The 24,602-nt window shown below is 37.9% G+C and overlaps 1 protein-coding gene and 1 long non-coding RNA gene across 3 annotated transcripts in view; both read right to left on the bottom strand.

Annotated features, from left to right (window-relative positions):
• The window catches only part of LOC306855355, a 1,003,769-nt gene that overhangs the window by 833,138 nt on the left and 146,029 nt on the right, over window positions 1–24,602 (bottom strand). The gene's annotated exons all lie outside the window — the stretch shown is intronic.
• The window catches only part of LOC306847522 (C-type lectin domain family 10 member A-like), a 15,753-nt gene continuing 1,729 nt past the window's right edge, over window positions 10,579–24,602 (bottom strand). Inside the window, exons 1-5 of one of the 2 annotated variants that reach the window (XM_079381488.1) lie at window positions 12,673–13,289; window positions 12,055–12,516; window positions 11,577–11,704; window positions 11,363–11,469; window positions 10,579–11,262 (exon numbers count right to left, since the gene is read on the bottom strand). In XM_079381488.1, coding sequence (XP_079237614.1) covers window positions 11,121–11,262; window positions 11,363–11,469; window positions 11,577–11,704; window positions 12,055–12,516; window positions 12,673–12,811 — 978 coding nt within the window. In that variant the 5' untranslated portion in view covers window positions 12,812–13,289 and the 3' untranslated portion in view covers window positions 10,579–11,120. Of the gene's footprint in view, window positions 11,263–11,362; window positions 11,470–11,576; window positions 11,705–12,054; window positions 12,517–12,672; window positions 13,290–24,602 lie in introns of those variants that run through there. The other variant, XM_079381489.1, reaches the window with a different exon arrangement.

Below are 24,602 nucleotides of genomic sequence, written 5' to 3'. Positions count from 1 at the left end.
TATGATGAACTCTTGTCATTGTTTGATATTAAATTTATTGAAGGTATTCCAAAATCTTTAATGGATGAAAATTTATTACCTCCTAATAAGAAATCTATTTTATTTTGTGATGATTTAATGGAATCAGCATATTCGAACGATGAGCTCTCACGAGCATTCACGAAATATGTCCATCATAAATCATTTTCCATTATATTGATAACTCAGAATCTGTTTTTTCAAGGTAAAACCAGCAGAACTATTACACTGAACACGCACTATATTATTTTGTACAAAAGCCCGAGAGATTCCATGCAAATAATGGTTTTAGGTCGTCAGATTTTTCCAGGGAATACCAAATATTTTATGGAATGTTATCAGGATGCGACCAATCAACCCTTTGGTTTCCTTTTGATCGACTTTAAAGCTAAAACGCCCGAGCGCTTTCGTCTCAGATCAGGTCTGTTTTCAGATCGCCAGGTGGTGTACGTGCAGAAAAGAAGGCGGTAAACTTTGGTGAAAATAAGAAAGAAAATGAGCGACAGGCTTTGTAAAAATCTACCTCTTTTAAAACTGTTATATAAAGCCTCACCAAGGCAGCGACGTGTCATTTTACATACGGCGTCGGATCAACTGATTTTATCCTTGTGCGAGATAGCTCTTAACGTGCTCCGCGGTACCATACCTCTAAACACCGCGCAGTTCCGAAGATTAAAAAAGAGAAAAGATGAGATCAAATACGCAGCGAATAAAAAGATTAGCGTCATAAGAAAAAAGCGACTGATTAATCAGAGAGGCGGTTTTCTCGTACCCCTGTTAAGCGTGGCCATACCATTTATCACAAGTTTAATAACGTCCAGACAACATTAGGAATGGAATATGCTGAAAAGCATTACGTGATTCCTCAGAACCAGTTGGATAAATTAAGGTCCGGGAATATTCGCAAGACGATCCAACAAGTTGTGGAGAACGATTTGGACGAGGCTATAAGAAAAATATTACAAAGGACCGATTTAGATCCACACGGGAAAGCTAAACTTTATGCCAATGTTCTGCAGAGGTATTTAACTATAGTAAAACAGGGCGATTTGGAGAGCGGTAGTTTAACTCTCACGCTCCCGAAACAGGACACCGTACGTCCCGATGCACCTGCTGACGCACCTGTCACACCGAGTACTAACGCACCTGCCCCGCCGTCTAATAACGGTGATGGAGAGGATCAAATCGTCGACGAGATCTTAAACAACGTACCACGAAGGAGTTTAAAAAACATTAAATTCATTTTGAATAAAATGTCTAATGCTAAGCAGTTGTCTTCATGGACAGAATCTGGAGAGTTTGTGTTTAAAGGACGTGTAATCTCCGGATCGCACATATTGGACTTGGTTAAAAGTATAACAGCTCCTCATACGATCCGTGATGAATACAGACCTCGCGGTTGGAACGAATTTCTGGACGCCTTTGCCCTTTTAAATATACCGTTTTCAACTATAAGCAATACGCAAGTTAAACGTGCTGTCGAGACCCTGAAAAGAACATGTTTGAAATGTTTGTATTAAACCTGCGCTGAATTATCAACATGACTGATTACGTATGTCTTTTATTTATACACACACGCACACACACACACACACACACACACACACACACACACATTGATACATTTGTGATTACATCTTTTTATTTATTAATCACATCTCCTTTCATTTATACAGTACGTGTGTTAATACATTGTCTTTTAGTTATTAAACATGAAATTATAGAAATGTTCTAGATGGTTTACAGAGATTTACAGATCTGCACACACTGATTACAGTTAAATGTCTCACAGAGTCTAGGTTTCAGTCTCTTTACAAAACGAAGAACCATGTCATCATTTTTAATCGAATCATCATAATACATTTTAACAATATTTTCATAATCAACCCCTTTTGACATGTGATACAGAAAAAACACACAGTGTTGTCTACAGGCGTCTGATGCAATGTTTTGAACCTGTTTGTTAGAGTATCGTACGCAAATAGAATTGTTTTTTAAAAAGTCTTGGACGGTCTTTGGAAAACGCTGATCTTTAGGGTTTCCACCGAAGCTGTCAAAAAAACAGCTAACGCGATCGTTGTTTATGTAGATGGCTACCCAGTGTTGACCCGGTTCTGTGGACGGATCAGTGTTAAAAATAAGCATGGCAGGTAAAATCTTTAAAGGTGATTTGGGGAGGTGATCGGACGGAAGCACTCCTAAAAAATACGTGTTGTGTGCGATTTTATCCATGACTGCCGTTAGTTGAACCGTATTCATTTCAACGTCTCAGTAATAATCGACCAGCACCTGTCTTCGATTGGATATTTCGACGATCAAATCAAAAATCACATATACGATGATGGTTATGGATTGTCTGAGAGGTTGTCTGAATCGGGCTTCCAGTCTAATGTTTCCCGACCTGATTAGAGAGACGTGATTCGAACAATCTTCATCGGGTGCTAAATTAAACCCGTAGAGGGTGTATCCGTTGAGAAAATCCTGACGATCTATCACCAGAGGATGATTTTTAAGATGTCTACCGGTAGATAATACCAGTTGATAAAAGTCCCTCACGGCAGATCCTCTCTCATACTCCGGTTGCAGGGGTTTGGATGGGATTTGGACACCGTCACGATATAAAGCCAAAAATTCCAGATTAAAATGTTTAAAAGCAAAGGGGTTTTTGTCGTATGCACCTGAAAAAGCTGAATTTTCCGTCATTGCTAAAATGATGGATTTCGGCAGCGTTCCGAGAAAAAGATTTTCTTGATTAGACACGCGAGATCCTACAGGGATAGAGAAATTCTTCAGACACACGCGTTCTATAGGGTATTTAGCGGTGGTCGATAAAAGAGCTTGCGCGTGTCCTAGACGTACACCCGGCGAAACCGAAACTTTTTTCACAAAAAGAGATGCTGATATAATATTGAGTTTATAAGCGGTGCCGTCATCACGCATCAGACAGAACTCGTCTTTACCTCGCGTCATCCGTATTTTTATATCTACACCGTTCAACATTAATTTTTCTTGAAAGAATATGTCGCTATGGATGGGTGCTAGTAACTCTACAACGTTGCTAGCGTTGGTAAACGCGGCTCGTTTCATTAAACCCGCATTCTCTCCAGCAGGGTCTGTAGCGTCCATGTGACCCGCTGTATCTCTGTAAAACAATCCTGCTGAAAAGACGCTTTCGAGGGTATCTTTTCCGAAATTTATCAACGCTTCGATCAAACACCTATAAGGATAAGTGCTAGAGCTCTGCGTTATCAGACGATCGCCTAGAGAAACGTCCACCTGCGAGAATATACAGGCGCCGGGGTAATTTATTAACCCGACGGGCGCACCGTCTGCAATATCGCTGCCGTCCGGCCTGGTTATTTTGATCCGTGTATATAACAGAGTGTTATTTAGATCGACGTAATCTTCGCCTGTCCCCGCAATAAAAAATTCTAGCGGGGATGAGTCCGTTATCGCGGATAGCGGTGGTATTTCGACGTATGTATTTTTTTCGATAGATGTCTGAGTCATAGGTACGGTAAATAAATCCAACTCGGATTTAATACACTCCTCCGACATATTGTGAAATAGAGACATGGTTTAGAAAATAGTATTGAGCGGTCTTTTGCGCCGGACAGTTTTCTTTACACGTTTCGCACGGGAACGTCTTGAGCGTTTTGCGACCGTACGTTTCTTACTAGCCGGTTTACCCTTCTTCACCCGGCCACTCCCCCTATGCATTCGCACTCCGGGCGGTTTAAAAGACCCGCGTGACATGACCATTAATCCGTTACCGTTTTGGACGTCGTTGTTATTATCGTTATACGATCTCGATAGAGCTGTGGTTACTACGTCGCTAGCTATATTTCTCGCAGCGGCTTTTAGATGCGGTTTTGCTATACTAAAACCTCTTTTCAACAGAGGTAGCGCTGTTCTGAAAAGCGCTTTGAAAATACCACCTATACCGGAACCGTACATGACAGACCCACTGGCATAGCCGGGTAATCCGTTACCCGCTTGGTTACGGTAGTAAGCGATATAGCGTTCGGGATCCATAGTCGTATAGTTTCGTTAAACAAAACAAAAAAAACAACTATTTCACGGGTCTAAAGTGGAGTTTAGCCACAACTTTGCCGTAAGTGAAACGGACGTGTTTGTTCTGATCGTCTTTGACTTCGATGCAAATGTCTGTAATATTAGACTTATTCACAGGTGCGTAATGCGGCTTATTGAATCTAACACTAATGATGTCGTTAGCCGCACCCTCTATATGTACAGTTCTCAGTAGCGGTACATACGAATCACCGACTGATTGATATTCAATCATGTCTGTGTGTATATACATACTATAAAACCCTCCTCTTATGTCGGCCTGATGTGGGGCGTACGTCACGACAGGTGCGTCATCAGTACGATCTTTGCGAGGTTGATTTACAGAACCTAGAGATGCGGCAGGTTTTAAACCTAAAATAATAGCCAACTTTCCATAAAATATCAAAGATGTGTTCGTCGGTGCTTTTAGAAATATTCTGTTTTTGACGTGATCGTAACCGAGGGTCACTCTAGGAGGTAGATTCGCATTTATTTCTCTAACCAGAAACAACACATCCTCATAATATCCCGGTTTTAAGGCATTACACACTTTAGATATGTTTTGAAGGTTTTTTTCTTTAATATAGATAATCATGCCCTCAGTCTCTTCGTGACGATCCTCATGATACCCCAGTATACCGGGTGTCGTGTTGATAACAAACGCCGCATCCTCCTCATTAAACGTATACCAGGATATAGGATAATAAAATTCGATCAACCCCACCTCCCAATGACCTTTGAGGTCCATACTTCTGGCAAGTCTTGTTTTGTAATTAGAAATACGGTTGTCAGGATACACGTCCATTGACGCGTTGCAAGGAAGCGTAACGTAAAATCCGCCTTCGCTCATGATATAGATTATCACGAATGATGCTCATGATCGTCTCATTGTCACTTTAAGGATTTTTCCGTATGTCCAAGATCTCCCGTTCTGCCAACCACGACGAAAATTTAGTCGGCCATCCCCACCATTTCACGAGACAGAACACCTGTTTCCCTCTCTTTTTTCGATCTAAAATCTTTTCTATTTTAAACGATTTATCTTGATTCACAATAATTTTTTGTATTTCTTTTTCATAAAAACATCCTTCGATAATATCACCGTCATAGTCTTGTAACCTGTACACCGGTGGTGTGCGGGGTATACAGGCTGCTATAGTGAAAAACTCTTCCGTGTAATTCTGCGCATACCCCTTAGAAAACACATTTCTGACTTTAGACACTCTAACCACATCGCCGATTTTATACCTAAAGACAGGTGCATCTTTACGCATGGTTCCGTACAGATTATTAAACACCTCCGCTTCGTTTTCTTTATGAACGTCCAGAGGTCGCATTTTAATACTTTTGTGATAACTCGCGTTATACCCATCTATAAGATCTTGTAAGATGTCATAATAACATTTTGAATTGACAGCTGTTAAAAATCGTGACATTCTTCCGCGAAGCGTTCGATTAAAACGTTCAATCACAGACGCCTTAACGTCGCTCGCCGTAGCAAAATGATGTATGTTATGCTTTTTCATCAATTGTTGGAAATGTTTGTTAAAAAATTCGGTGCCTTTATCAGTTTGTAATTTTTGCGGTATGCGGTTTTCTTTGAGTATAGATTCGAACGCTTTGGTAACCTCCTTCCCCGTCTTATTTTTCAGCGGTCGAGCCCATGCGTACTTACTAAAGATATCTATACACGTTAGTAAAAATTTTATATTATCGTTTTCTTTCGAATAAGCAGACATATCAACCAGGTCTGCTTGAAACTGCACATCTTTTCCGTACACCACTACCCTATTGCGCTTGTATTTGACAGGTGCGGTTCTGTGTAACGTATAGGCGTCCTGAGATGCTAACCAATCCGTCACTTCTTTATCCTTCAGAGCTACTCCGTATTCCTGTAACACTCCGCGTTTTAACCGTGCTTTACCCCCCAAAGATCCTGGATCTGAAGGATTGTAGTACACTTTTTTCATTAATTCAGACATCTTACCCCCGTGTTTTTCAGAAAATAATGACAAACGCTGTTAGTGTCATGGATTTTTATTTACAACAGTTGTAGAAGTCATAATCAAACATTAAATATGATTGGTTACACAACATCTAGATATTGAAGGAATTTCACACACATTACAATATTTTTCTCAATCATATATTCAGTTAATACATCGATAATTTCACACACATCCGTTGCTTCTTTTCTTGACAAGGCCATCACACACACATCGGTTACATAAGTACAAAGACACAAAATGTTACCAATTTTAAGACTTTCTTCATATTCAGACATATTTTCAAGAATGTTTTTAACAGTCGTCTGGATATCGTAACCCTTTGCAATACATTGACGCAGCATAATGTTCCACTCAACCGACATACGCCGTACAATGCTCATTTGATTTTTTAATTTCGTTAAACGTTTATTATCCACATAACAATCAGTCTCATCATCGATAATCTTATACAATACATTTATTATTTCTCTCTTAATGTGTCGTTTAAATAAGAGTTTTGTCAGACAGACTGTGTTGCAGAGGTTTCCCATGTTCCCAGTTAGTCGGAACCTGCCGGAGCACTTTTCTTCCAGTTGTCAACAGCGTCGTAAACAGCCTGTTCACAGGTTTCGTTCACAAGTGTTGTCCTGAGTTCAGCCAATCCTCCGACTATGAACATTTCATCCCTGAGCTCGCACAGTACAGCATCGACAACACCCTGAATCCTTTGGAGGTGTGGGGTTAAACCAAACAGTTTCAATGTTCGGGCCAGAATGTGTTTTAGGTCAGGTTTACACACTTTATCCCTTAGTTCTTCAAAACACCCGAGAAAATAGTACGCAGGAGCCTCATAGAGACATGAATGTTGCGTTTGCGATGGATGATCCGTCGTACAGCCATAACAATCTTTCTTTAACTGTCTGTCTACCAGATGTTCCAGAATGATCCCGACAACAGCTTTAATGATTTTATGGCCGGTTACACCGATACATCCGTCGACGTTGTCCGTGACGGTATCAGAGCTTGTAGCATCGCCCGCCATAGATTGAGACGGTCCGTACTTCGCCAAGAATGCGAGGTTATGGTAACCCAGTTCTTTACAAAATTTGTCCAACCAGACGATGTTATCCGTAGACGTCCATGCGGCACACGCATTGTCATCGCCTACAGAACTAGGTGCGGTTGAAACGTTTTCTTGGGACATGTTGCCACAGTTAGCGATCGAAGTTTATTACCTCTGAGTCCTGTTGGGGAGGTCTGTATTTAATGGTTATAGAATGTGGGCGGTGCTACGTGAGCGCCTCTCCGACTGGTCACACACCATTCAGGGTGAAACAATTTCACTTTTATGTTGTTGTATCTGTCAAACGCGTCGCACCACTTAAACAATTTGTCAATCTTTCCGAATATGTCTTCTAATGCAGGCACGTCTTTCCATTGAAACAAGAATTTAATGCTATAGTATTTGAGATGATCCTCTTCAGATATCGGCCAAACACGTTCGGGCAGACCTTCTGTGGTATCGCTACAAAGTATGTAGATGTAATCATTGCTGTGTTTATTAACCTGATCCCCTAACACTCTGTAACGCATTCCAGGCGTAACACCGTTCCATTCCCCTATGAATAGAGGGTCATCGCATCCGTCTTTTAAATCACGCCAAACGTGGTTGTAAAATAAACACCAGTCTTTTACTGTGAAAAACAGTTCGGGGTCATCGTTGGTGTCGTACGTGATTCTTTCATCGGCGTCCACGGTGCTCAGCCTGACCTCCCTGTTGGTCTTGTCAAAGTTGTAACCGCATATGCGATTACCGGATAAATGAAACTCGCGCTTAACGTCATCCAAAGCTTCGTGGAGGAAATTGGTCAAACACGGACCATGTTTCATCTTCCTAGGTGCTAGAGTGAGATCATCCATAGCATCCACGACGGGCTTCTCGGGGGTTTTAGGTATTGACACCTCAGCCATTGTAGAATAATTTTCTGTTTTTCCAATTTCGCAAAAGCTACGTACGTATTTTACGTCTAGGTGAAGATAAGTTATCCTCAACACCGGTTTTTAAACACGACGTTACAACAGGGGAGCTATCGGTACACCCACATTAGGACGGTGATGTGGGTGTGGCCTGACAGCGGCCGCGAGCTCATTCTGAGTTTGACACAGAAGCGTGAGGTTGTGTAAACGGACGCTGCGTAAGATAGACATTTGTTTAACTTTTCTAAGTTGGGACAAAGGCTAGGTTTTCAATTGTAATGTCAGAAGATTTTACAGCTATCTTATGCTGGTGTTTTAACGGTCTGATATTTTTTATTTCACTTCACGGTAAGAGAACTCGTCTCTATATTATTTAACTTTATGTCTGTTATAAAGTCAAACTTTAAAAAAAAAAAATCAAGACATAGTTTTTTGATAAATATCTTATTGTTTTAACTAACGCATCCGATTCTTTTTTGTTATAGATAAACGAACGCGCTCGCAACTCTTCTATTTATTTAACTTTGTCAAAGGACCTAGTTTTAAATTCTAATGATAGGAAATAGCGTATCTAATGCTTTTTTATTTGTTTTAGTTTTTCCTAAAACTGTTTTAACAAGACTACTGTCCACTTGTAAGGGAAAAACACACGTACCATCGTAAGATAAAAACGAATCTATATTATTTAACTTTGTATCTGTTATAAAGTCACAACTTTTTAAAACCGCAAAATAGGTTTAAACGAACGCGCTCACTTCTTCTATTTAACTTTGTCAAACAACTAGTTTTAAGATAGTGTATCTAATGCTTTTTTTTTGTTTTATTTTCTACGTTTTTCCTGTTTTAAGTCTCCACTTGTAGGGAAATAAACAGTCTTTGTACGTTTTACGTACATGTTTGATGTTTTTTCTTGATATGTATGTGAAAACACTTTAATAAAAACTTCCCTTTACCCCATTTAACACAAATTCACCATTTAAAGTTTAAACCACATAACATCGGCCCCCACACACACACACACACACAAACACATTGTCATAAATTCTTAAGTTCACTATAAGGTCAATAAGATGGCCCGCTTAGACGGTGGGGGCTAGGGGTGTACAAAACAGGTGTCCAAACAGGTGTCCAGTTATGGGAGGGGGGTGAAATTTTTATGAGGGTAATAAATCAATAATCCTGACACAAAGTGAACTATATCCTCTCTTTCACCCTAAATATTTGTTTCAACAATTTTGATTGTTTTAATTTAAATGAGATTCAAATGCATATGTTACTGCAGAATCGCTCAGTATTTATATGAAACCTTCAGAAGTTTGTTGAGTTTGTTGGTGTTTGGGAACATTTGCAGCTTTTGAGATGTTCAGGTTGTTGCTGGTACATCAAAAGTTAAAGCAGCTGATCTTTTTTGTGGTTGATGGTTTTAGCAGTGGCTTCATTTGCATGCTCGTCCAACAATGTGCAAATGATTTAGTGATTTTCACGAGGGTCGAGTTTTTAAAGGATCTGGTCTCCTTAAATTTGGGCCACATCTGTTGAGATTCATCCCTATAGTGTAGTTACCTAACCATAGACTGTCTTAAATTTTTTTTAAATGCAAACTGTTTTAATATATATTAGTAAAAATAGCTTGAGCTTGAGCAGACTATTGTTACTATGGATAATTGTCAGGTCATCGCATACAAGTTAATAGCAACACAAGTTAAACTCAGTTGGCAGCACTAGTGGCATAAGGTTAATTATCACAAAAGTAAAAATCTGGGTTACAGTGAGGCACTTACAGTGAAAGTGAGTGGGGCTAATCCATAAATGCTAAAATGCTTGCTAATTTTTTTTTTTTTACATTTACAAAACTTTTTGTTCGTGAAAATAGCAAATTTACGGCTTCACTGCCTTGACAACATGACACTAAAAGGGTTAAATTATTTAAACATTATAGCTCATGTTACAAGTTTTAACAGAAGAAATAATGTAGGGGTTTGGGGGTTTTAAGTTTTTCAAAGGCACCGATTTTGATATCACCTCTTGAAACCTGGGAAGATAAAGGAGGGGAAACAAATTAATTGTAGAATACATTATTTAATTTACTTTAACTTTTAAGGTCTATCTGTATAGTATACATTACTTTTTTGCATTAGGCTTTTATTTAGTAAAATACAGATTAATTGATTAACTTGAAATGTTCATCTAATCTCATTTCACATATTAATAGTAGTGGAAACTAGCTATAACTATAATGCAGTAAATACCAACATGCTAATTGGTAGCTCAATAATTAGCTTAGCAGCTGCTGAATGAGTAAGGCAGTACACAGAACATTATTCTCGAACTAAGCTCATGATCCACTCGTCACCATGATGAAAACCTTAAACAATTCATAACCTGGGAAACAGAGATCCCGGCCCAGTTAAATTGAAGTTCCTTTTATTAAACTCAAAAACTATAATAATTCAGATTACATAAAACTGTCAGTTTAATGAGCTCTAAAGAAAAGGAAAGTTCTAAATGCTCATAAAAATTAATTGGTTTAGACATATTTGTTTAATTCAAGTTCACTGTTAGGGTTCACAGTATTCAAAACCGAGATTTAATTTGTATTTACAAATTGATTTATTATGGAATCACAACAAAACAAAGATTTACCCAAACCTTAGCAATCATTTTTTCTCTACTAAATATTTAATGGGTAACACTTTATTTTGATAGTCCACTTTAGATATTCTACTAACAGTAAGTAACTTTGTAACTCCATGTCAACTAGCAGTCATAAGAGTATTAGTAGACTGTCTGCTTAATACCTTCTAATATTTTATTTTGATGGGTCCACGACATACAACAAAAAAAGTTTGCAAGTGTTAACTTATTCTACTAACCATAAACCTACCCTACTGAGAGTTAGTAGACATGTAGTTACAAAGTTACCTGTAATTAGTAGAATGTCTAAAGTGGACTATCAAAATAAAGTGTAACCATTTCATGTTTAACAGGTGTGTGTTTGTAAAGTACGATATACAGATATTTATGAAGTTAATGTTGATTTATTTAAACAAATTGTATATGATGTTCCTAGGGCAGTATGGTGGGTAAAATGCTCTTCTCACAGATCCATTTAAAAGCCTCATTACATGGATAATCAGCGTATCTTGATGGATTATTTAGAGCACAGTTCTCTCCTCTGTGTCCATTTGGCTCTCCAGACCCCCAGAACCTGCATCAACAGATCAGCAATAGATGTTTCTGTGTGATATGATACTGACTGTGAGAATAATTTATTACATAATAATCAGCTCAGTTCAGTGATTTCTCACCCAGAGGTCAGTGTGCTGCCATCAACCCATTTCCATGTGCCCTCTTCTTCACTGTCAGTCAGACCAATCCAGACATCAACACCACCAGAAATGTTATTAACAAACTCCTTAGAAGATTAAACAATAACAGTTCTATAATAAACTGAGGATAGAGGCATTTCATCACTCATCCAGATAAACAACAACATGCACACACAGAGTATCTTTCACTCACTTGTTCCTTTCTGTTGTCTATGATGATCAGTTCTCCTCCTCTATCCGTACAATATCTTCTGCTCTCAGTCCAGCTCTTCTGCCCAGAGGACATGTAGTAATAACTGAATTCATGGTAAATCCATCCATCTGTGAAAACGAATTTAACTATTTAAAAGTGACGTGACATACGGCCAAGTATGGTGACCCATACTCGGAATTTGTGCTTTGCATTTAACCCATCCAAAGTGCACACACACACCGTGAACACACACCCGGAGCAGTGGGCAACCATTTATGCAGTGCCTTGCTCAAGGGCACCTAGGTCATGGCATTGAGGGTGGAGAGAGTGCTGGACATTCACTCCCCCCACCTACACTCGAACTCACAACCTTTGGATTATGTGTCCGACTCTCTAACCATTAGGCCACAACTTCCTCCTGCTATATAATGTATCCTTTAAAACATGTTTGTTCTTGTTTAAAATAATTTATAATTACCCATTTCATGGAGACTTTTCAACATTTTGTTTATCTCCTGGTTTAACTGGTCTCTTTGTTTAATCAGGTTGTCATTGTTGGATATTAATTCATCCCTTTCATTTGTCAGATTAATGTTCTTGTTTAGTAGCCAGTCTCTGTCTCCTGAAAGGCCAGTAATCTTAGATAGTAGCTGGTCTCTCTCTCCTGTGAGGTTTTTGTTCCTGGTTAGTAGCTGGTCTCTTTCTTCCGAGAGGTTTTTGTTCCTGGTTAGTAGCTGGTCTCTTTCTTCCAAGAGGTTTTTGTTCCTGGTTAGTAGCTGGTCTCTTTCTTCCATGATGTTTTTGCCCTTGGTTTGAAACAGGTCGATGTTTGTAAAGACTTGGACACACAGCACTATGACTGCAGTCAGCAGAAGAACACACAGCAGAACCAAACACACTACAGCTGCTCTGTATCTTCTGATCCTCACTGAATCACTTCCTGAAGAACACAGACATGATGTCAGTCCCTTCACTAGAAGTAAATATAGCACCAGTACATACTTGATCTCTCTCTTTGAAGGTCTGTGCATATGCTATTATTTTTCATAATAAATATTTTTTCATGAGAAAATGTATTAATTATTAAACTCTGTACCTGTGTGTTCAGGTGGCTGTATTCTCGTTGTATTCAATTCTTCTATCTCCATTGTGATTCCGCCTCTTATAGCATCAGTATTTTCATAGATATCATCTGTCCTCCTTTGTCTCTCTCTTGTGTCTGTTTTCTGAGCCATACTTCTAAAACATAACCTAAATGTAGACTATTTTTATACACCAACTAACAAATAAAGATAACAAGTAAATAAATATAGAAGCTTTTCTGAGGCAGACCTTGTTATATTCCTGATGTGTTTCCTGATGTGTGGAAATATTTCAAGTATTTATACTTGTGTACAGGAAGTTCAGTTCACCAGAAGTTTAATAATTATACCAGGAACCTGCCACTGTTTGATTATTCAAAATGTGAATAATCATTAGGACAAAAAAATTCTGAAGATGTGGGGGTAAAAATTAACTATAGACAGTACATGAAATCCATAAACATTGCATTATCCTATCTGAACTGACCCTTCGCAAAGAGCTTGATTGACAGGCGATCTGACCAATCATAACACTGAATCCGCCATTCCACCAACAAACAAATCAGACGGGAGTATAGATCAACTTCAGTGGACTTCAGCTTGAAAAATTGTGTGTATTGATGTCTTTCCGCTGTTGAAATAAAATACATTCTGATGTTGATTCATGTTATTTTGTGCTTTAAGTAAATATGAAAAGACGGCCAGTTCAAGTGCCACTTGAACTGAGGCTCTACAGCAACATTAAAGAGCTACAAAATGGTGTTTATTGTTCATTCATTTATTTGTATTTGTATCTTGAAAATTAAAGTTTCTACATTATATTTAGAACCTTTAATATTTATATTATATTACTGAATTTTATATTTATCATCCCCTAAACCTACCCCAGCACAGTAAACTTTCTTCATTTTTTTATATTTTCATAAACACCATACAGTATAATTTTTTTTAAAGCTATTTTATTTAAATGTGCTCATTCAACAAATGCACAGCTAAACAGATGAGTTTTGAGTCTTGATTTAAATGTGGCTAATGTTTTAGCACATCTGATCTCTTCTTTGTGTTTATCAGAACACACATTTGTATAGTGACATGGAAGCTACACTGATATAACAATGTAGATGTGATTTATGATTAAATTTCTTGAGACGTCATAATTCAGATTGCTTAAAACAATATTTTGTGTGATGGGTATGTGTACAGTTTGTACAGTACAAAATTATTACCACTATATATGGAACATTCCCAGAAAACATAAAAACCAACGTGTGAGAGTGTGTGTGTGTGTGTGTGAGAGAGAGAGAGAGAGAGAGAGGATTAAACAACTTTTATTTAGTCATCATTTATATCTCATTCACATTCGCAATAATAATAATAATAATAATAAAATGTAATTTATATTAAAAAAAAATATGAAAATACATATTCTTTTAAAAACCTAAGACCAATTGATCATCATGTACGACACATAAAACCTCATTAATACACCAAATTTCACAAAAAGCAGGTACATTATTTGTGAGACTGTAATATGTAAATTCCATTCTCAATCTTGCTGCCACCAGACTCATACACATTACTCTAGAATTCGTTGCTGCCAACTCTAGGCCCTTATTCTTTCTTGTTTTCCATATGGCCAATTTTGCTGTCCCTATTAGATAATTAAATAAACATACTCTCCTTCTTAATAAAAATCTATATTTCAAACCTATAAATATTTTATCTAAAAATTCTTCTGCAAACCACTGAAACCAAGTTGCAAGTAATTCAAACAAATCATTTAATCTACTGCATTTTAAAAACAGATGCTCTAGATCTTCACCCTCACCACAAAACCTACACTGCCCCCCCCCCCCCCCCTGCTGGGTTCAGATGTGCCACATGCCTGTCCGTAGCTATCGCCCCATGTATGATCCTCCACTGCAGATCACCAGTTTGCTTTTCTATAGGGAGTTTGTACAGGGTCCTCCACCTGTCTCTAACAAGGAAGTCTGGTCCCAACAACCCTGGCCATCTGGAAGCTTTTTGTCTCTTCAGTGACCTCTGATGTATCACCTTAACTGCTGTATGGTAAAGTGCCTTCTTTGAAGCACAATCCAGATACTCCAGTTGAGGTGTCTGTAAATTCAAAATAGAATCGGCAACTTCCCCTTCATTCTCATCACACATTAGTGACGAAACCCTGATCCTTGGAAAAACTTTCATGTCATTCTGATTTGACATTTGTCCTGTTGCTATACTTTCTCCATAAGTTCTTTGTATTGCCAGATAAATTTCCTCTATCATTTTTTAAACAAGTCTCTGTGATCGTAAATCAGTCACTTCCTTAATAGTTTCCACAGACTTCCATCCATCTTTATCCATTAGTTGACCCAGCTTCACGATACCATTCCTGAGCAGACATACTCGCACACTCACTGAGGACAAAAGTCTTATCTGGATCATGTTGTTAAAAAACAATGGTTCCTCAGGAGCCCAGTGAATAGAACTGCTCCGATCTCTGTCCACCTTTAAAACATTCCTCCACACGTGAAACATTGTCCAATAAAAGGGTGTAATTTCAGACGAATTCATATCCACAAGTTTCATTAAGAACAGGTGTTTGTCAAGACCAAGCCCACATGCCCTCTGCAAGATGGCACATGCTGTAGGAGTCCATAACAAGTCTTTTTGATAAAGAAATATTTTTGCTGCTTGTAATCTGAACGCGTGGATACGACTCTTAACGTCCACCAAGCCATGTCCTCCCTCGCAAACTGGCAAAAAAATCACTGATGCTCGGACCCAGTGCTCGCCACTCCAGAAAAAATTTACCAATTTCCTCTGAATTTCACTTATATGTCCTCAGGTGGTTCCATGACTATACACCTGTGCCATAATGTAGAAGCTGCCAGGTTATTGGCGACCAGAACTCTCCCTCTATAAGACAACTGTGGTAACAGCCATTCCCACTTAGACAATCGGCCAGACACCTTATCCAGCATACCCTCCCAATTCTTCATGTGGTATTGTCTATTGCCTATAAAAACTCCCAAAACTTTTAAACCTTCCCTTCCCCATCTCAAGCCACCTGGAAGTTGTGGATATCCCACTGACCCATAATATAACCCTCACTTTTCTCCCAATTTACTTTGGCAGTGGATGCTTTTTCATAAAGCTTAATGTTCTAATTTAAACTTCTAATATCCTCTTGCCTCGTGATAAACACCGTAATATTGTCTGCATAAGCGGACAAAACTAATTTAACACTTTCACTTCCATTTTGAAATAACACACCTTGTAAATGTTTTTTAAGTCTATATAAGAGAGGTTCAATCATTAGGCTATACAGTTGCCCAGACAATGGACAGCCTTGTCTTATCCCTCTACCAAGAGGTACTGGAGCACTAAGACCCCCCACCAGCCTTTACCATGATAAACACATTGGAGTACAACAATTTTACATGTGATAAAATTTTTTTGCCAAAACCAAAATGTTTTAAAACATTAAAAAGATACCCATGATCCACCCTATCAAATGCCTTTTATTGGTCTAATGATACAATTCCAATATCACTATTATTAAGGTGGCTAAAGTCAACTAAATCTCGTAACACAAAAATATTGTCTATAATTGATCTCTCTGGGACACAATACGTTTGATCTTTATCAATCAAAAACTCTAAACAATGCTTAATTCTATTGGCCAGACATTTTGACAGTATCATATAATCCAGACATAGTAAGGACACTGGCCTCCAATTTTTCAATAAACATAAATCCCCTTTTTTTGGTAGCAGTGAGAGAACTGCACGTCGACAACTTAACGGGAGTGATTTTTCTTTAAAACAATTTAAAAATACTTCATACAAATCCACTCCAACTACATTCCAAAATTGCTTATAAAATTCAACCGGCAATCCGTCTATTCCTGGAGACCGACCTGAAGACAGTTGCTGCATTGCCTCTGTGAGTTCTTTAAAAGTAATTTCATTATCCAGCAATTTCTTATGTCCATCTGGTAACTTTGGTAAGTCATGCAGTAATTCTTCAGTACGTTCATAGTCGCATGATTCTTTGCTATATAATGACGCATAAAAATTCACTGCCATTTTTCTGATTTCCACCAGATCAGAGGTTATAGTTCCATTTGCACGACAAAGATGATGCATCTGTTTCTGTTGAACATTTTTATTTTCCGAGTTAAAAAAATAAGACCTAGGAGCATCCATATCTTTAATCGAGCAAAACCTTGCTCTAATCAGTGCTCCCTTAGTCCGTTCCTGTAAAAAAGATCCAAGTTCCATTCTCTTCTTTTCCAAAAAGTCTTTCTGCACAGTTCCAGGATTATCCATAATTTATTTTTCTAACTGCACAATATCTCTTTCCAATCTTTGTACTGTTACTTTAATTTGAGATGAAGAATGCAAGGTATAATTCTGACAAAAAAAACTCTTATTTGGGATTTTCCCACTTCCCACCACTGGCTAATATTGACAATTCTTTCATGTTAAGATCTAAACCAACCAGTGGCGGCTGCTGGTCTTTCAAAGAGGGGAAGCTCATTTTCGGCCTACATCATAAAAATTGTCCATTTATTTATACGTAAATTCTGTCATCGTGTGCAGTTTGCTAGCTGGCTAGTTCACCGCCTGGCCTACTGTATGAATGAATGAATGAACAAACGATCTAAAAAACATTAAACTCGACGGAGGAAATGTGGGAATTAGGTTAAACTGAAACAAGGAATGTGGTGTATAATTGTGTGAAATGTATAATGAAAATTGGCCAGCAATTTCGCCAAGCAAATATCAAGAAATAGGTTGCAGCAGTTTGTCTTTTGACTACACTTGCAAAGTCCACTATGGGACTGAGCTCGAATCAGTGTTGCCAACTTCTTTCGATGGAAAGTAGCTAAAGCCAGTTTGAAAAGTCGCTAAATGTCGCCAGATGACGTCATGCGCTAATTAGCATATTCATTACGTCATCGCGTCATATTGCCTTTTACATTTGTTTGTCTCTCTGTGCTCATACTGTATTTTAATGCAGCCACATTCTCAATAAAACTGTTCTCCTTTATATATTTTTACTGTTTATGTTGTCAGTGAACGGGATAAATATGAAATAGTGACTGAAACGCAGCCCTTTAAGAATACATAACCAGCTCTCCCTCCCAAGAAGTTAGTCTGCACAAAAATCCTAATTTATAATCGAGCCGTCGTCTGATGAAATCAAATAATACACACAAGATAAGACAAGACAATTCCTGTGCTGTGATTTCGGCTATATTTGCATGTAAAATTAGAGAAGCAACATAATATCTATTTGAACTGAACGCGCTGCTCCTCTCAGCCGCTCACTGAACAGAGAAAGAGGTGCGTGCGCGCTGACCTCGCGCCGTTGCGGCAGTACCAGCAGCGATCACAGAGACTCGCTAAGGTTTGTCAAAGAAGTCGCTAGATTTGTCGCTAGTCACTTTTGGGGAAAAAGGTCACTAGGGTGGTCTGAAAAGTCGCTAAATTGGCAACACTGGCTCGAATGGCTTCAGCATCAGCGACTTCTTATAGGACACAATCGCTGTCAATCAAAAGGACATGCAGTCTTTCGACAAACCCTCCAATCATCACACAGAAGCCCGGACTCCAGCCCCGCCCACTCCTCCATTCACCCCCAGAGACGCTGAGCGTCCGGGGGCGGGACATAATCGCAGCATTTATCCAATGAGCGTCTCGTTTTGAAGCACTGAAAAAAACTGTTCAAAGCAGCTCCATAGAAGTCAATGGACGCTGGGCTTCAACAGGCAAATACACTGATGCTACGGGATTATATGAGAAGGAAATCGAGTTACCTGCTATATGTAGCTGATTCTGAACGAACTCGTCTTCGAGATTAACGTGTTCTAACGCATTTTTAATCAATAAAATGTTAACACAATAGTACATGTTTGACCATTAATTTTTTGACATTATAGGGGAAGCTGAGCTTCCCTTGCAGTCTTAAAGAAATCGCCACTGAAACCAACCATATGATGATCTGAAAAGGCATTTGGTGAATGAAAAACATTCATTATTCTGTTGTTCCATATTTTTCCAAGATAAAACCGGTCCAATCTAGCCCCACAGACAATATTGTCAGTCACTTTAACCCATGTATACTGTCTTTCCCTTCCATTCCTTACTCTCCATATATCTACCAAACCTCTTTTTTCCATTATTTTGGTTAGTACTAAACTAGATTGATTATGAGGTTCTTCACCATTTCTATCAACAGTGAAATCTATTGTACAGTTCCAGTCTCCCCCTACAATAATACACACACCATCATCAATTTTCTTAAGAGATTCATTCAGTTTCATAAAAATCCTCACCCTTTCTGACCCATTGTTCGGGGCATATACATTTACAAAAGCAAACAAAAAACCCTCAAACTCTATTTTTGTTATTATAATCTGAATATAAACATTCATGCTCTTTGAAAATAAAATAGCAACTCCAGCACTATTATTTGACCCATGACTTAAGACGAGCTTTCCACCCCAGCACATACTCCATTCTATTTCATTATTATTATCAGTATGCATTTCCTGTAAAAATGCAACATTAATCTGTTTCATTTTCAAAAATTCTGAAACCATTGCCAATTTCTTCCTGTCTCTACCCCCATTTATATTTAAGGAACCAACCCTCAAACACTCCATAGAAAAAAGAAAGAATAAAAGGGATAGAAAAAGAAACCATTGTAAGAGAGACACCCTGTGCAACTTAATCATTGCTTTAATAATTTGAGGCACGAGATTTACCCTGACATAATTTCGTTAGGAGTTTCTTCAAACGAAATCTCTTCTTCTTACTTAGTTCGTGATGGCTTACCGTTTTCTGTAGCATAATAACCGAAGCAATAAACTTATCCACATCTGGGAAGAAATCATTTACTTCAACTATCTTACCAAAAGTTACATCCAATAAATAATTTATTTCCTGCAATGTATACAATTCTCCCATAATTTGGGAACCAAATTCAGAAATTTCCGAACAAGCATCATCATCCACCATCTCATTGTCATCATTACTCATTTCAAAGCCCTGTGATGTTTCAGGTTGCTAGTTGGGATTACTACTGCTGTCACTGTAACTTCATCAGCCCTCATCATTCTCTCAGTATCACTACTTTGGTTCACATCAACAGTAAGCTCCTCACTATGCCTTATATTATCACTCACAGCAACACTACCATCATGTACTACACTCACAGCCTGAGGTTGTATTCCTCTATCTATTTTATGGTTCCCATAATCAACATTCTGCTGCGTATTCTCAACATTCTGAGCCTTATGTAGACATGCAACCCTCTTATGCCCAATGTCTCCACATTCAAAGCATTTATTATTCCCAGTACTCGCATACACCAGATACGACTTTCCTTCATGCCCCAGTCTAAAAGAAACATTCAAATCTAGTTCATTCAGAAACATAAAAACTTGTCTTCTGAATGATAACACGTGCTTCAAGGCCTCATTTTTGCATCCAAGAGAAATCATTTTAACTGGACTAGCAAACTTTCCGTAACTCGCAAGAACTCGTTCAATTTCACTATTCTTAATGAATAGCGGTACATTTGATATCGTCACTCTAGTGGTAGGTGTAACCAGCGGTGAAACAGTAATATAAGTACCACTTACCACAACGCCGTTGCTTATCAGACGATTAACCAAATTTTCTTCTTTCACGAAAATCACCACCGCCTTATTCATTCGAGAAGCCGAGCAAATATTGTCGTAGCCGATCTGCTCCCCAGCCACAATCAATACATCCTCCACATTTACTCCAGGTTCCGCCATACACCTGACGCCATGACGGAGCGAGAGAGACGATGCACTCCCCTCGAGAAGGGATGCCATCTCAGCTCTGTCACACTTTCAAAACAACTCATGAAAACTTTCAACTCACCTATCCAATATACTTAATATCCTTACTTATCTGTCATGACTTCCAAGTGAAAGAAATAAATGAAAAAAGGAGATAGGAAAAGCCGCTCTCTCACCGCATTCACCCTCATTCACACACACCCAAACGCTCCCCGCATGCACAGAGAGAGAGAGAAAGAGAGAGAGAGAGAGAGAGAGGGGGTAAGGGTGAGAAAGGGGACAGAGGAGCTTTTCCGACTTCAACCTCTCATTCAGACAATGGTCATCATTGCCCCCAGAATAATGTAAAACTAAATGATTATTTTTATACAGTATGTTTTTTATAATCACATTTAAAAACAAAATTACCACCTTCTTTAAAAGAAGAGAATTATGTGTTTTATAAGTTCAATAAAATTTAAATATGTATGATGAATGAATTGCCTTAGTAATATGTTTGTTACTATGACATATATAATTATATATTTTATTACCATATTCTTTAAATGAAGAGAATGATGTATTAAAAATAAATGTTGAATACATGATTAAATGTACGATAAAAGATTTGCTTTGCTTTAGTAACATGTTTGTTACTACGTGTTTTATAAGATCAATAAACTTAAATGTTGAATACTTGTTCAAAATGAATGATGAAAGATTTGCTTTAGTAACATGGTAGTAACATGCTGTCATATATAATTATATATCTCTGTAGGATATCAGAGACTGAATCAGACAATTTTAAGATGCATCAGAACATTGAAACCTGAGGAGCTGGAATGCAGAGAGGCCTTAAGGAAACAGGACGTCATAAATCTAGTTTGAAGCAAGCAATCCCAACTAGCAAGCCTCTTTCACCAAACAGCTTGCAACACTGAGACAAACGAACACTTGTTGATAATTCCAATTCAAGAAGGAGACTGTCAAATTAGTTGCAAGGAATCAAGACTGATGTTCACATGTAAACCTGTGATAGGAAATCACTAGCTACAGAATCTCTCTTGGGCCGGTCTCCACACATAGAAGACAGCCCAAACCAACATTCCTTTGTCTAAAGAACATGCCTTCGTTCTCCATAAAAGACTTTCATTTTCAATGTTTAATGAAACTAATAATTTCTATGCATAACTGCATATTGTGTATGTAACCCATTTGAACATTTGAATATCCTTGTTTTAATCATTCAATGTGTCTTGCTGTTAATAAGTATTGAATAGCTCAAGCCTTAAAGAGACATATTGCATATTTAGTATGCATGAGTTTGAAAATTAATGCTTTAAATGTTTCTTCCAATCAATTCTTTGTCAAATGCATCATAGTCTTGTTATTAGAAATCATTGGACAAGAGTATAATTTGCAAGGGCCTGTAAAATTCGGACCATCTGACTGATAACAAGCTGATTTATTATGTAAGGCACACCCCTAGCTAAGATAATAGCCTATCTAATTGGTCAAGACACCAGAGGGGATGTGTCCAGAAGCGAGTTTAAAACTCTTGTCCCTCCTTCTTTCTCTTTTACTCTCTTTCACGCTCTCTGGCTGCGCTCTCTCACTTCTTCTCTTCTGGCCCACGTGCCATAATGAGAAGAAAACAACTTAGTCTCGTTGAGAAAACATCCTTTTATTTTTATTCTTTTACTTTAGTTTTTTTTCTTTCCGTTTTTTTCTTTTCGTTTCGTATGTTAATGTAAGTTTGCTACAAAGTCCAGCTCCGACTGCACTCGCTTCAAACTTCCAGCAGAACTCCGCATCCTCAGCCAACGCCCAAGACCTCCCTTCAAAGACTACTGAACTTCCAGCCAATCAGACACTTTGGGGAACCCCCTGTCTGCAACGAAGACACAAAGGAAACCCCCTAACACAGGCAAGCAAGCAACGCCTCCAAGTTCTGAATTGGTGACTTTAATGTAAATTTTAGCCTCATTGAGAAACTCCAAGCGAGGGTTAAATAAGTGATTGATGGTTGTTCAGGTCTATGCAATAGAACATATTGCTGTAAACTTGGGATTTCACATTTCCATTCTCTTGAACCCATCCTTTCCTCACTTTCTCTCTTTCTGCAACGTGTGAATGTGTGAATGCTTGTGTTCATGTGTTAGATTAGTTTATGTCTTAGGTTTATATAAATAAAATCTGATTTATATTGAAAAGAGAAGTATCTTGTGTTTTCTGCTCACAAGTTAATGTCTTAATCTGTCGATTTCGTTACTGTGCTATTTAATAGTGTTTTCACTATATTTTGGATTTTAATATCCAGTACAGAGTTTGTCATACGGCTCGTTCAGTGAATCGCCGCAACACAGATTCTGTTCAAATCCCTATAAAATCATAAATGATTCCCTTTGAGATAAATTAAACTATTTCTTTAAATTACGTATTAATATTATATGTATTACCCTTACAATAGGATGTAGAAACTATACTTTTCTGTGAAACTGCTTTGCAACAATTTGTTTTGTGAAAAAAAATCAAAGTGAATTGAATTTAAATATGTCCATGGAAATAAAAAACAAAATGTTTATGGCTTTCAAACATAATGGCATGCCCTGACATGTTGAGTCCACTATATTCCTTACCATTTGCCTGTTAAATTTTTTTTTTTTCCCTCTTTACTTGGCTCGGCCCTCATTACAAATTTTTGTTTCCTAAAACTAGTGTCAATCTTTTGCTTTGTTTCATATTGTATGTGTGATCGCATAATTTATTTATATTCAATTAATTTAAAAGATGAGAGTAAGACTCTGACAGTTGAATGAGTGTCTATGTACTTGTTTAATCTACGGTGTGGGGGCAAGTATCCTCTCAGAGAGAGAGAGGGAACTTTTATTGAGCCCATGAGTAAATTACTTATAAAGCAAATGATTTATTTATTTATTTTCATAGATGTAAAGTTTTCTGTGATGGGTTGTAACATGAATAATTATCTGTGGATAAAAAACATCAGGATTCTGTGTAATATCACCATTTTAGATGGCTATGCAAACGTGTGTGTGTGTGTGTGAGAGAGAGAGAGAGAGAATTAAAGTTTAAACACGACCATTTTTTGTAATCATTTCATTTGAGACTCGCTGTGAAGACGTACATTTTCTGTCTTTCCCTAAACTATTTTATTCGTTAAGCTAAACATTTTTTTCCCCTTCTCATTGATAGCCTATTTTATTTAAATTATTTTTATTTAATCAACAGAATATGTGCGATCTCTTAATGTCCTTTACTTTTTTAATATTGCTTGTTCATTAATGTTTTTTCTCACGGATCCCATACAGAGACAGAGAGAGGGAGAGGGAGAGAGCGCGCCTTGGAACACAACCGGATACGCGCACGCGCAGCAGATGGGGAGGGGCGTGCCGCACAGATGTTCCTATGAGAATAATTCCAAAAAGGCACCATAAAATCTTCAAAAACATTACTTGACAACTCATTTTTTTTTTTCTCCTACCGCACAACATATCTCATCCCCGGATGACTCGGAGTTTCACGCTCGACCGATTTACGCATCTGAAACGCGTTATGAGATCAAAGGTCACATATGGAAATTATTAATATTATTATGAGGTCACAAAGGTCAAAGCCATTAATCAAAGTTGACGTTTGCCGCCGCCTAACACTACTAAACCCATACCCCTGGCCCTCTTTTCCCAACATCCCAATCCAAATTTACAAAAAAAGGCTTATGATCACTTAAACTTGTTTCTTCATACCTTAACTTCTCTATAAAACATTCTAAATTCATTGTACATAAAACCATATCTATTTGTGTTTGATAAATGAAATTGCCTACTATTTGTCTTCTCGAGTATTCTCTTTTGTGTTCATTCGTTTCCCTCCATACATCCATCATATAGTTTTCTTCCATTAGTGATCTTAACTCTTTCCTTCCCGTATCACTTTTGAAACCCATACCCTCCGCTATATCTTGTCTGCTAAAACTGTATTAAAATCCCCCATCATAATTATATATTTATAATTCCTCACAATTGTCCTGATAGTGTTAAAAAATTATCTCTTTTCTTCTTTTTTCGTTGGTGCATGTATGTTGACCAGTAGTATGTTCTTCTC

This window comes from Barbus barbus (assembly GCF_936440315.1).
Source record: "Barbus barbus genome assembly, chromosome: 3".
Lineage (NCBI taxonomy): Eukaryota > Metazoa > Chordata > Actinopteri > Cypriniformes > Cyprinidae > Barbus > Barbus barbus.
This window is presented reverse-complemented; position numbering and strand designations above follow the sequence as displayed.